The 13,992-nt window shown below is 59.9% G+C and overlaps 1 protein-coding gene across 1 annotated transcript in view; it reads left to right on the forward strand.

The window, feature by feature from the left end:
* TCERG1L (transcription elongation regulator 1 like) overlaps positions 1–3,994 on the forward strand; it is a gene marked incomplete at both ends in the record, with an annotated part of 181,615 nt that extends 177,621 nt beyond the window's left edge. Inside the window, one exon of the mRNA XM_080823032.1 lies at positions 3,838–3,994. Coding sequence (XP_080679158.1) covers positions 3,838–3,994 — 157 coding nt within the window. The remainder of the gene's footprint in view (positions 1–3,837) is intronic.
* Between the last annotated feature and the right edge of the window lie 9,998 nt (positions 3,995–13,992).

Here is a 13,992-nt window from a genome sequence, read left to right on the forward strand (position 1 = left end):
CCGCGCCCCTGCCCCTCGCCCCCACCTGCGCCGCGGTCCCTCCGTTGCGGTCCCTCCGTTCCGCTGCCCAGATGCCTGGTTCTCCAGCCTGGCATCCCTGCCCCACGGTCTGAGTGATCAGCAGGTCAGCACTCAGAGGGGGGTCTTACTTCAGATCTAGGGATCAGAGACTGAACACACAGGGCACAGACAGCAGCAGGAACACGAACCCCCCCAACCCCGCTGACTCCAGACGCCTTCCCGGTCAGCTGGGGAGCAGACGGGAGGTACACACACCGGAGTAGATGGGCCAAGTAACCTTGTTGCCGAAACACACCTACAACAACCGACATTACTCCCACGAAATAGAACAAACCCATACTAGACTGATGTCAGAAATTAGAAAAGTACATGGACTTACCTGTTCTTAAAAATTAGCTCTTGCTGACTGATATTTAAGAAGTAATGAATGTGTACTACTGAAATTATAGAACTATCACTTTTATAAGCAAAAAGTGACTGTGGTTTATTTTCATTTGCGGTTAGGACATTATGTCTAACTGGACATGTATGTGTTAGTATTTTATAATAATCCCTTAGTACAGCATCGTTTTTTAAATAGATGTTAACTGACGTTGCTTTCTATGAAGACCTGAGGTCCCGTATGCGGTGGGAGATTGTCCAGTTCTCTGGGTCGGTAACTGTCCATTGGGTTCTGACAAAACTGCGGGGCTTTAAAGAGCAGATACTTTCTGAACGGGAGAAAATGTAGCGTGGATGATCCCCAAAACGCTAATCTAGAAAAGCAAGTGTGCATCTAGACATTTGTAATTGTGCTTTTCTATCATTAGAGATGAGAACATTGGCTTTTCTGTGTCCCCCACATGGTGACCCTAGGAGAGAGGAGGTGATCTGGGACCCCTGCCTCGGGGCACAGCCTGCTCAGCCCCTCCTGAGTGCGGCAGTGGGTGAGGCATCACACCTTCCTGAGCTTCTGGTCTCAGGTCTCGTCTGCAGGCAGCACAGCTCCAGCAGCTCCCTGTGGGGTGCAGGCAGGGAAGCAAACAGTGCCTGGCTCCTGGAAGGAGCTTGGTGAAAGGGAGGCCGATCATCACCATCATCACCACCACATCACCACCATCATCACCATCACCACCTCCATGATCGCCATCATCATCACCATCATCATCACCACCATCACCATCACCAACATCACCAGCATCATCACCATCATCATCGTCTCCAACATCACCAGTATCATCACCACCACCACGTTCATCACCATCATTACCATCCCCAACATCATCATCAGGAACATTTACATAATATTCCTGATCTGTCCATTGGTGAAATGTTAACAATAAGCCAACACATTCCCCCTCCTCTTATGAAAACAAAGGAGAAAATATTCAGAATGCATTGAGTAATTAGGAGAATGACCACACCCACACCCACACCCACCCACACACACACACAGGGAAACGAGTGACTCTGGTGCGTGTGTCCTTTCCTTCCTGCCGCTCCCTGGGCGTTCTAGTAGAAGACGTGCAGTTCAAGTCGCTGCACGCTGGATGGCCAGGTGAGCTCAACACGGACCATCTGGGCATCCCTGGAGGCGGCCTCTCAGTGCTTCTTAGCTCTGGCCCTGTCCCCACAGCCCCACGGAGAGCCCCCTGCCCAGCTCTCGGGGTCTTGGGATGGGGCTGGGAGCCACAGGGGGCCTCTCCTTGGGCTGCCAGTGAGACTATGGGATCTGCACTCTGTGCTCCTTCTGGGAGGTTGCCGTGGCCCCTCCGCCTCCGTACAGGTGGGCTGTGTCCCCAGCTGCCGGAGGGCAAATGGGGATGCTGTGCGCGTGACCCGGAGGGTTCCCCAGGCCCACTGGATGGTTCACCGGGGCCAGGAGAAGCCGGGCTGTCCCCTTGGGCCTGACTGTGGGGCCACAGATTTGTAAGTTTCCCTTTCTTTCCAGGGACACTTCTTTTTGGAAGTGCCCAGAGTACGGCCTTGCAGACAGGATCTCTGCCTGTCCCCTAACTGGGAACTGCTTAGAGTGCTACCCACGCGAGTGAAGAAAGTAACAAGCCTTGTGATTCTCATCTTGGAGGGAAGAAAGGAAAAAGGGTCTTAGCTTCCTTGGACTGCTTAGCGAATGACCACAAACCAGGGGCCTTAAGCAACACAGAATTCTTTCTCATAGCTCTGAGGGCTGGAGTCCGAGATCAGGGCTCCAGAGCTGTGGGGTCAGGTGAGGCCCATTCTGGCTCGTAGACAGCTGTCTTGCCTCTGTGTCCCCACATGGGGAAGGAGCAGGGAGCGACCTGGGTTACGGTTAGGAGAGGTCAATATATGATTCTGGGGACATGCAACTTCCATCCACAGCAAGGAGGAAAGAGGGAAGAAGGGAGGAGAGCACCAGAGAGAAGGGGTTTCTTTCTGAGAAGCCCGTGAGCAGGCAGGACCCCAGGGCACGGCCGGGGACCCAGCGGCACTTGAGGAAGAAGAGGGAGGCTGGCAACCACCGGGGATGGACCCGGGTCCCAACGGCCCCGTCTGTGTGATGCTGTTGTTCGTGTACAGAAAAGCTATTGCACTATAATCGTTCAGGACAACAATTTAACGTCTGCAGCAGAATATAGGGTTCTCTGCAAGGAGAAATGGGGGAACCAGAGGGTGCCCTGGACCGAGCAAGAGCAACCCAGGTACCTCCGGTGGCTCAGCCCCGCCCCAACACCTGTTCCTGCTGTGAGCTCAGGCCTGGGGGATGGGGAGCCGTAGGACCCCGTGCTCCCCAGGGTGCCCTTTGCCCCTGCTAGGGTCGTCCTATTTGCCCTGTGAGCCGCCCCAGACCCCATGTCGGTCTCCCTGGCCCCGCAGCCCTGGAGCCGCTTGGTTGATACGTGGGGACATCCGCACGCGGCCCCTGGGCCGGACATAGGGACCTTCAGCGGGAAACACAGCAGATAACAATGCTGCCAGTGGGCGGGGGGGCGGAGTAAGTGACAAAGGTAGGGCTTCCGTGGTCGTGACCGTGGCAAGGGCCAGGAAGGACCCTGAGCGTAGGGCGAGGCTCCGCAAACAAGCCGCGCTGCCTTCCAGTGGTGATCAGTGCCGAAGCAAGGACGGGCGCGCCGGGCCCAGGACCAGCAAGAGCTGCCTGGGGCAGCCAGGAGACCGAAAGAGCCACGGACAGGAGGGGACCCTGGCAGCCACGGCAGTGGTGGGCGCAGGCGGGCGGTGGCCAGCTCTGAGGGACAGAGGCCAGAGGCTGGTGAAATGGAGCCATAACAGAGTTCAGGGGGTTCAGGTCCCTGCCAGTCCCTCCTAGGGGAGTGACCCCCAGCACGGGGGCAGGTGGGGCAGGTGTGAGAGGCCCACAGTTACAGCCTTCAGTCCACTACCTGCCCCATGTCCTGTCCCCCAGTCTGCCGAGATCCCGCCCCTGTCCCCGACCTGCCCCACATCCCGCCCCTGTCCCCAAACTACCCCACGTCCTGTCCCTGTCCCCAACCCACCCCACGTCTTGCCAGTGTTCCGCAACATGCCGCAGGTCCCATCCCTGTCCCAGACCTGCCCCACATCCCGTCCCTGCCCCGCATCCCGCCCCTGTCCCCAAACTGCCCCATATCCCGCCCCTGTCCCCAAACTGCCCCATGTCCTGTCCCTGTCCCCAACCTGCCCCACTTCCTACCCTATCCCATGGCCTGCCCCCGTCCCCCGGTCTACCTCATGTCCTTTCCCTGCGGCCGGATGACAGCCAGGTCTGGTGAAAGGGGCTGTCCGCCCCTCGGGCGATGCCAAGAAACGTCACACCCACCCCTGGGGCAGGAGGGTCTCAGGAAAGCTCTTGTTTTTCAGGACCACATTTAAGGAGTTTGCGGAGAAGTATGGCCGGGATCAAAGGTTTCGACTTGTTCAAAAAAAGAAGGACCAGGAGCATTTTTTCAACCAATTCATCCTTATCCTTAAGAAACGGGACAAGGAAAACAGACTCAGGCTACGGAGAATGAGATGAGTGTGGAAGCAACGCGATAAGCCAGGTGCGGGGCGGCGCGGGGCGCGGGGCGCAGGCTGCTCCCCGAGGGTTACTGTTTCATATTGAAGCTCTTTTGTACAACGTTCCAAGTTTGACGCATTTCTAATTGCCGTGGTAGGTCGCTCCCTTAATTGTTTTAATTATGCAAATTCCTTGTAATATATACAAATTATAAATCCGCTGCGGGTTTGTAACTCAGCAGAAACATCTATAACCGTCTCCAGGCGTTTTCATGAGCCGATTATCTCAAACTTTTCTGAAAACCTTCGTGCGTTCCTTGATGCCGAGCTCCTTCCGCAAGTGTGCTAGGTCTCGGTCCCGTGTTCTGAGTAGTAGCCGTAGGACATTCATCACCAATCATAGTGACGACCGTGAGCATCTCCGCACGTGGACCCTGGACCCCTGCAGGAGTCGACGGGCATCGCCTTGTCCCCGAGGGGGTGCTGGGCCCGGAGAGGGCGGCTGCGCTGCCGGAGGTCCTACTTAAAATGGAATTATTTTGTACAAAATCATCATATTAATATTTGAGTTATTTTTATTGTATGCCCAGAGTTTGCATGAGATTTTTCTCATCATCTTTGTATAAAAAGAATTTTAAATTTTTTTTAATAAATATTTTAAACCAGTGTGGCTTTGTGGTAAGACTTCTCACACAATCTTCGGCGGCAGAAATGTGTTTCAGCGAAGACACTGTGTTTTGAAAGATTCGTGAAAACGTTGGTGCGTCCGTACAAAGGCTGAGGAGGACGCCAATGAAAATCTTGCTTTCTAGGCCCCGGGCCCGGGAGGAGCCATGTCGGCGGCGGCCCAGCTAAGTTCTCTCAATCGATGCGAGTTTATCACGTGGTTCACGGAGCCTCTCTTCGGAGGGGCTGCAGGTGTCCCCATCCGCCCCGTGCTTGGTCAGTTCCACCACACGTATTAGGACGAAACTGGTCACGGCGGGCCCCAGTGCTCGGCACCAGTGCGGTGAGCATAGCTCCTGTGCTGGTTCCGGGATCTGGGTTCTGGGGCCATCGCTCAGGTCCAGCCGGGACCCCGTGGCTTGGACACCCAGGGCGTGAGCAGGAGGCCGACGCCAGGAGGCAGACACTCCCTGAGGGTCCGGAAGTAGAGACGGCCTTGTAAACAACGGAGAGTTTTTAATGTTATTTGGTTATTTGTTTTCATTTCTTTATTTCTTCGGTGGGCAGCAAAGCCAGGCTTACTGAGTGTTAGTGAAGCAGAGCCTGCTGAGGGGTAGTACAAAGCTCCCGGAGAGGGAGGGGGCTGGAGAGGTCGCCCAGAACAGAGCAATTTAATGGAAAGAATCAGTAGGCTAGAGTGCGGCGATGGAGTAATGCGGCTAGTGAGCATAGGTACTCCGGAGGACCGGGGAGTACCAGCCATCACCCCTGGACTCAAGCGGCGCCTGCAGGGGAGCAGGTGGGGCAGGCGTGGGCCCCGTGCCCCCCACCCTTGAGCCGTGCGGAGCTGGGGAGCTCGTGGGACAGGTGCAGCCGTGGCTCCGGGAGGGCTGGAACCTGCCCCCACCACGTGCCGGAGGGTCTCTCGTGGGCCGGCGCCGTGCCGGACGCGCTCTGCCCAGCAGCACCCCGAGAGACGTCAGGCCGGGGGGCTGCTGGCTGCGTGGGGTTCAGCACGGGGAACCGGGGAAGAGACAGCGCGGGGGCTTCTGGCGACCGTGAGGTCCGCATGTCTGTGCCCCTCTGGCCTTCTGGGCTGTCCGCTCGAGAGCTGGTTGACTTGCCGCTGGCCCTGGCGGAGACCCGCTGCCTGGCGGCCAGCACAGAACTATGGCACCTGCCCCCCAGCTCTGAGCGCTCGCTGCACCCACCCGGCGTGCAGTGGACCCGCGCGGCTGTGTTGAGCGGAAGATGGGGACGACGCGGGCAAGACCGGCTCGTGTAGTTCTCGGAGGCGTCTGGGACCCCGCGCTCCCTCGGCACCTTGCGCCCCGGCTGGTGCCCGTCCCTGCTGCCCGCAGGCTCCTCGTCGTCCGTCAGCTGAGGGGGAGAGCCTCGGCCTGGCGGAGGGGTCGCACGTCCTGCTGTGCCGGCTGCAGCCCACCCTCCCGGAGTCAGGCGTGGCCCCTGAGAGCAGGTGGACGCACGTCCCTCTGGGGCGGAGCATGAGCTCTACTGAAGGACAGTCCCGTTAACTTCCTTGGGTGAGGACAGAGGGCCTGCAGCGGGATCCCCACGGATCTGCGGGCCGGGCTGGGCGGCCCACTGGTGGGGGGTTTGGACGGCACACGATCGGGACGTGGGTGATAGGATAGGGGAGCGTGGGTGGGCACAGAGCTGGGAGTCCACACGCCCCAGAACTTCCTACGAAGCCAGGCCGGTGTCTCCCTCACCACCTGGTTCTTGCTCAGTGTCCCACGCGGACCCCTTTCCCGGGTTCCTCCAATGACGTCCTCTCACTGTTCGTGGGGAACAATTCATCTTCACAAAAACGAATCTCTCAGAGGCCGGTTCTCCTTCCCTCCCACGACCACAGTCCACGCCCTTACGGAATGGCTTATGTACCGCACAACTTCCCACGAAGCTCCTTCTCGACCAAGACCTTCGGTCTAAGGGCTAGACATTGCCACCATAGGCTCACGGCCACCAAACTCACTGGCCCTCTCCTGCGGAAGGCACAGGGCTGTCGGTGGCACCAGGCCCTGTGAGGGGGGTGGTGTCCTGTAGGGGAGTCACCTGCTGGCCTCAAACCAGCTATCTCTCTGGAATTACGGTGCTTGACTCTGTTCAGCAAAAAGGGGACGTGGGAGTGGCCCCCTCATTACTGTACTCAATAACCCTCGTCCCTACAACCCCAGGCTTGGTGAACTTGGAAACCCTGTTGCCCCAGGGCAGAACCCACCACCTTGGCCCGGTTCACAGAAGCTCGGATCCTGGCCCTTCCGACTCCTCGTGGCGCTGAGCCATCGGGGAGAGAAGGTGGTGGCTGTGGGTGCTGGGCCGTCATCCCAATTCTTGAAGGGAAGTTATGCTTCTGGTATCTCATGGGGATGGCGGGACAGTGTCAGGAACCCAGAGGGCTCCCCAGGCACCTGGAGTACCACTCAGCACACAGTTGGGGCTAGCAAAGACCGAGGGCCGGTGGGGAGAAGGCTGATGTCTGCAGTGCCAGGAGGGGGTGGGGGACACGGGGTGGTCGGCTGACGGCACGATCCCCAGCTCGGGTCCCATGACTCTCCGGAAGCTGAGGCCGCAGCGCGCTGTTCTCACATGGATTTTTCTCTCCCTTCCTTGCTCCTATTACGTCACGGGGTCCGTGACTGTTGTAGCCACTGGGTTTCAGACACGCGACCAAGTTAATGAGCCTCACCTCATGAAGACGGGAACTGGTTGGATGGTCGGCCATGCCGGGGCCACAGTGTGGTCATCACCCATGACAGCGAGCGCTCTGCAGGGCGCCGGGGCGGACCCTCTCCCTGACACCCTCCCCCTCTGGTGGCCCCGGAGCCCGTGCACACCACGGCCATCAAGCTTCCTTCCTGGGGCTCAGCCTGGGTGGGTGCACCCTAGCTCGGGGGCTGGGGGAGCCACCTAAAGCCACAGCTTCTGCACAGGCTCCCGTCCTGTCCCTTCAGGCCCCTGGGAGGCGGCTCCCCGCGCAGCTTTGTCCCGGGCACTTGGCGTTGCGTGCTGACCCGGGATCTGGTCCTGCGATCCTAATCGCCGTGTGGACTCTGCTCAGTCGCTCCGACCCCAGGCCGTCTGCTTGCTCTCAGCGCGACTTAGTCACGACCATCACCGTTTCCATCCCCAGACTCAAAGAGTAGTTATCCAGACGCGGAACTACCCCAGAAACGGGATCTGCAGGGGGACAGAGGGGATCGTGCGCTCCTCACCTTGGTGCGGAGGAAGGTGGGAAACACCCATAAGCTCAGACACACACAGGCACCCGTCTGCCTCGGTGGAAAGTTCCAGACATTCACCCAAGTGCTTGGGGATTTCCATTTCAGGTCGTTGAACTGAGATTTTTAATCTAAGAAGATTAGATTATTTAAAGTCATAGACAGATGATCTGCCGACATCCACGGTCACGTTCGTCTCTCCGGCTATCCGCCGGCGAGCTGTTGGAGGTGGCAGGTCAGCTGTGGCGTCATCAGGGAGAAGCCCCAGAACCAGCTGGTGTCTACGTGTCTGTGTTTCAAACACTTGCCCACTCGGAAGGCTGCGGAAGCAATTCATTTCTTAAGTCTCCCCCTTGAATTTACGACATTATGGCAGGACAGCAGACTAAGACGTCTTTTAAAGGGTAGTTCCGCTTCCCTTTTTTCCATTTACCTTTCCTCTGAAATGCCACCAGGTAACGTGGGTTAACGCCATCGTGACCTCTGAGCTGCTGAAATCCAGCAGGAAACACGGAGCCTGTCCATCAGCTGCAGCCAAATCAAAGGGCAAACGCAAGAGTGACGGGTCCTTCTGTCCCTGGATCAGAACTCCGTGTCCCAGAGGCCACAGCCTCCCAGTCTGTGTCCCACCCGAGTCCTCACCCCAGCTGCCGGGGCACGTCTGACCAAACTGTCCCCTTCCCTGCCCCCGGAAGCACCGGGCAGCCAATCCCCGTCCTCTGGACCGACCCCTCGCCCAGCTCTCCCGCCCACACCGGCACGGCAGCACCGGGGCCCTGGACTGTGAGTCCCTCCTTCCGCAGAGACCCGTCTTCCTCCCCACCTGACCGTGTGCAACGCCTTCTTGGTGATGCCACGCCTGTCACCTCCTCCACCCGGGAGAATTTCTGGCCCGGGACGGAGGTCCCTCCGAGAGCTCAGCCCCTCAGCCCTGTGGGGGTTCCTCAGAAGGGGCCGGGCTCTGGCAGCAGTGATCCGGCTGGAAGTTGTGAGTCAGAAAAGAGGAGAAATCCAAGCGGACTCATCCCAGCTGGTTTCCTTACCGATGGCTGTGACGATTTGCTCGGGGTTTATCCCCTTACTAAGTGTGTGGTCCCTACTGCTTATTTTCTTGTGGCTTCATTTGAATGACCTGCTTCAAACTGTCCACAAACAATAGTGGGAGAAAGTGGTTCATTTGTCTTTTTTCCCCAAATACTTAAACTTTGTTTCCATTTTCCCCACAAGGTATTTGAAATGTGACCCAGGTTAAAGCCTCCCAGTTCTCGGGAAAGGCTGTTGAGGTACTGGGGTGATGCCCTCGTGGGGGTCGGGGGGGAATGCTCGAAGGGGAAGCATCCAGAAACACCAGGTGCTGGGTGGGCCGTGCGGAGGTGACGGGGCGGACCTGGGAGGGCGACAGGGGAGAGAGGCCATCAGGCTGGGGTGGGGGGGTTAGATGGCCGCTCTCGCAGGGGGAATGGAATTTGAGGCAAACAGAATTGTTCCAAGGGAATTTGGGTGATGTTTGTCATGTGATATAACCCCTCTTTATCCCCACTTCTTTTTTTTTCCAAGAAACAGTCTTTAAAAACTCTATTATGCTTTAAAAAATGCGATTCTTAATGATCATCAAAGAAATGTATGTTCGTTGCAGGAAAGTGACGGCCACGTGGACAAGGGCCCCGTGGGCTTTGGTGGCTCTTCCCGGCCACAGCACAGAGCAGCGCCCGCTCTGCTCTGGTACAAGTCTATGGTGGACTGAACCTCCCGAAATGCCCCCCACCCGCCCCGCACAATCACAGGTGCCCTTGCCGCGTGCTGACGCTGCCGTCACAGGGGTGGGGCTGGGCGGGGGTCCGTGATGTCTCCAGCAAGGATGTGGCAGAAGCACAGCGGCGGGACTCGGCAGGCCAGGCCCTAAAGGGGGTCCAGCCTCCCCCGCTCATCCCAGCTCGCGACGGCCTCCCTGGGGGCCACACGGGAAGGGTGGACGGAGCAGCTCTGCTCGTCAGGCCTGGCTGGGTCTCGGGGGATGAGCAGCACCGACAGCCCGGTGCGGAGCTCCTGGCCTTTGAGAGGCAGCGTGGACCCCAAGGGGAGCAGACCCCGGCTCCCCCCAGCCGGGTCCCCCCGAACTGCAGGCCCATGGACAGAACAAAACGTGCCCCCGTTCCAGGCCAGCAGGTTGGGGATTTGCTCTGTGGTCCAGGAAAGAGGAACACGGTCCCCTTTCCAAGAGGCCAGGCTACTTGATCTCTGAGTAACGGAAGTATCAATCACAGCGGATAATCCAGTGAACGCTCGCTCTGGGCCAGGCTTCTGTTCCTTGCCTCGTCGAGTGTCCCCACGGTCCCCCGGGGAGCTTGGTTACCGTCCTCACTTCACAGAAGACCTGAGGTCGGGAGGTGGAAGCAATTGCTCAAGGTCGCCCAGGTCCTGGGACAGCCAGGAGTGAGCAAGAGTCTGTTTGACTCCAGAATCTGTGCTCCGAATGCCCCGGCCCTGTCCCACCACTGAGGCTCCCCCGGGACGTGTGGGACTCTCCTCTGTGCCCAGGCTCTGCTGGAAGGAAACCTCATGCACGGTTCACGGATAGGTGGGGGTCAACCCCGTGATCAAGCCCTTATTGCGGGTGGAGGGGCCCCCCTGGAGCGCTCGGCCGAGTGTGCTGGAGGAGAGAAAGGGGATAGGAACGAGGTCCAGAGGCTGAGCGGGAGTGGGGGGCCCGAGGCCTGGGGGGTGCAGATAGAGGGAACAGTATGTGTGGAGGCTCAGAGGACGGGGAGCAAGATGTGCCCGGGGACCAGCCAGCAGCCTCCTGACAGACTGTGACCTCCTCCGGGGTCGTGTTACCCCAAAGACCCAGCACGCCACTCTGCCTCGGGGGCGACTGAAACAGCAGACCCTGGCCGGCTTCCGGGAAGCCTGTGTGGAGGACGGTGACATTCGTAACGACCACAGTCAGTTATCTGCCCCACGGCTATCAGCGAGCTCCCAGGTTGTGCGAGACTCGGTCATCGGCACAGAGGTCACGACAGCAGCCACACAGACGGGGCCTTGCCCCTGGGCACTTGATATTGGTGCGGGGAAGGCAGACCAGCAGAAACTGGCAGATGGCGCGGTCACGCTGGGGAGTGTCAGCGAGGGAACAGTGGCTGGGACAGAGGGTCCAGGGCTGTGTGGCCCCTGAGGAGAGTCCGCAGCCGTGGGGCCCCGCGAGGCACGGGAAGGGGCGGGAGCACATCTGGGACCTGGGCTCCGTGGGGGCAGGACAGCGATGCACCTGCCCTGGGGCATGTCTTGGGAGGACAAAGCAGGCCCAGGACTCTCTGGCAGGTGTGGCCTCTGTATTGCACAGTCCCCCGGGGGACACTGGCCCATCAGGCTCCCCCTGCGATGGGCTCCCTCTCTCACGGGCTCTGAGTCTCCGTTTCCAACCTGGACGGGAGGTAAAGCAGCATCATCCACACGGGCTCCGTTTCTCCCCAGTTCGCGGAACCTCACTTTGCGCTTGTTCCCGAGAAGCAGCAACAGCCTTCACCAGGCAAGAGCCAAGGTTCACTGCGTGTTGAATTTGGGGAGCACGTCCCCACGTCGTCCCTGCCCCGCCCTCCACCGCTCGGGGTCGGGTCGCCATGGTGGCTGTCAGCCACGTGGAGCCAAGAAAGCCAACGGGTGACTTCAAACTGACTGATTTCCTGGGACCGGACGCCACTCTGACCCCACTCCTGGTCTGAGCAAGCCCGGCGCCCCGCAGGTCAGGGACGGGAAGCCCGTTCTCCAGACCGTCTCCCCGCCACCTCGCGCACCGGCCCTGGGCGTTTCAGGTGCAGCTCGTGTCGGGCGGTGTGGGGATCTGCAGCGCGGCTGGGCCCAGCCTGAAAGGACACATCCCTTGCCGCACAGTCACCTCGCCCAAACGCTCTGGCCAGTTGCCACCGCCGTTTGCAAACCACAAGCGTAAGCAGCTGCTCTCAGGCTCCGGGGCTGTGTCTCCTCCACACTCGCACGTCTGGGATCGGAGAATGCGGCTCCTTCTCTTCAAAGCCTGGCGCAGGTTTGGCCTCGGGCGCTGGAAGGGTCAGTGGACCGGAGTTGTGCAGAAATCCAGGAACGGAGCCCCACCTCCGTGCACCCCCCCCCCCACCGCCCAGGAGAGCTGGGATGGGGCCCCATACCGCGTCGTCGGCGTGGGCTCTCTTGGCAGCTGCTCTGAAGCCCGAGCACACGCTTCTAGAAACGGCCCAGTTACCGCTGACTCGGGAGGAGCTGAGACGGGTCTGGGGGCTCCTGGGGGCTCCTGCGCCAGCTGGTTGGCCCTAAACTAGAGCAGGGACATTTTCCCTCGTTGCCCCATCCTGACGATCCCAGATTCTGTCCCAGGCTGGCCGATGCCCAAAGGATGATGGGGTTTATACCTGCAGCCGCGCCCTCCGTGGACGCCACTCCCTGACCCAGCCGCTGGCCTCCGCATCATTCTGCAGCCACCACGCTCGGAGAATCTCTGTGGGGCCCCGTCCTCGTTCCCAGCCTCCCCGAGGGCGCTCCTTCACCGAGCTCCCTGCTCCCCTTCTGGAACATGGTCCCCAGTAGGCAAAGCCGCATCCCGGGAGCCGTCTGCGCACAGGTCAGGACTCCAGCCGCATCTGTGCTCACAGTCCTGGGCCCTCCCGCCTCCCCTGGCCCCAACCCTCCTCTGGGCCAGCATCGGGGTTGCTGGTGACACCGTCGATCCTCCTGCGGGAGCGGCAGACACACCCAGGCCGGCATGTCCCAGCAAGAGGCCCGCCGGCCCGCGTGGCGTGAAGATGCCAGACGGCAGGCTCCGCAGGCCACACTGGCGTGAACTGGCCTGCCGGGGACAATGTGGCCAGAGCTCTCAGGGGACCCTGAACTTTGCCATTCACTGTTTCTTAAATTTTTAGTCAAGCTGGGGTAGGGAGGAAGGCAAGGTAAGGAGAGGCTAACATACTGTCTGAGTCCTCCTTTTCAGAAATGCCACCGGGATGGTGACAGCCCAAGTGACTGTCCTTCCCCACGGTGGCCGGCAGCTTGCATGCCTCTTTGCTGCTCTCAGCAGGGACACTGGGCTCTCGGTCCCATCCGCAGGGCAAGCCTCATGCCAGGTCCTGCCAGCACGGGCGGCCCCAGCAGGTGCGCAGGCGGGGGGCGTGTGTGGGCTCACGAGGGGGACACAGCTTCTCCAGTGCTCGGCGGGCGGCCAGACGGTCCAGTTCCCTAGCCCCATCCCCCGTTCCCGAATCTCCTTCCTCTTCACCTAAATGCCGTCTTGTCCCGAGCTCTCCCCACTCCCCACTGCTGGGGAGGATGGGAAGAGACAGCCCTGCCCGCGCCCAGCTCAGGAGCCACGCACCGTCTTCACGTCCAGGGCTCTGCTCCCAACAACGCATGCCAGCAGCTCGGTCTCAGGGCTGGGGGTCCCTGGCAGTATTTCTACCCGCGGGAGCATTTCCATCAATGGAAAGAGCCCCTGCCCCCCCGCCACGCATACACACTCCACATACACGCCTGCTGCCGATTGCCCAACTCGGCGTTTACTCAGAAGGGACCCTTGTCTTTTCATCATGGCCTTTGTTTGCTTCTGCCGCCCTTGCCTGTGGCGTAGTTACCCTAGCGGGGAGCTCACTGGACACAGCTAGGGGCCTGGAAAAGACTGTCTCGCCCCCTGCTTCCATGTTCTGTCCCTCTGTCCTGGAACGGCGGAGGCAGGGACCAAGGCTAAGGGGAGGCGGAGTGAGGACCGGCTGGCCAGTCGCGGCGCGACGACATGGTGATGTTTTCATTTCAGTGGAGTTAGGCTGAGTTCTCAAGGACAGTATCTCCTTGGCATTCGAGGGACTTTGATACCGGGGCTGGGGTGGAGCCCTGTGGGGCCCCGTGCCCGATGGCGGAGCTCGGAGCACACCGACAGCCGCAGCAGCGCAGTGATGAGCCGGCCGGGCCCGGCTGCTGCCCCCCGCCGAGGCCAGGGCTAAGGGGCGTGCGTGCGTATGCACACGCGTACGTGAGCTGGGATGCACGTGGGTGTGCACACACGTGTGTTTGGTGAACAGTATGGCCCCAAACGGTCCCCCTCCATCCATACCTTCCGTCACCCGCCCACCCC

The sequence above is a fragment of the Martes martes genome (assembly GCF_963455335.1).
Source record: "Martes martes genome assembly, chromosome: 14".
In the NCBI taxonomy this organism is placed as follows: domain Eukaryota; kingdom Metazoa; phylum Chordata; class Mammalia; order Carnivora; family Mustelidae; genus Martes; species Martes martes.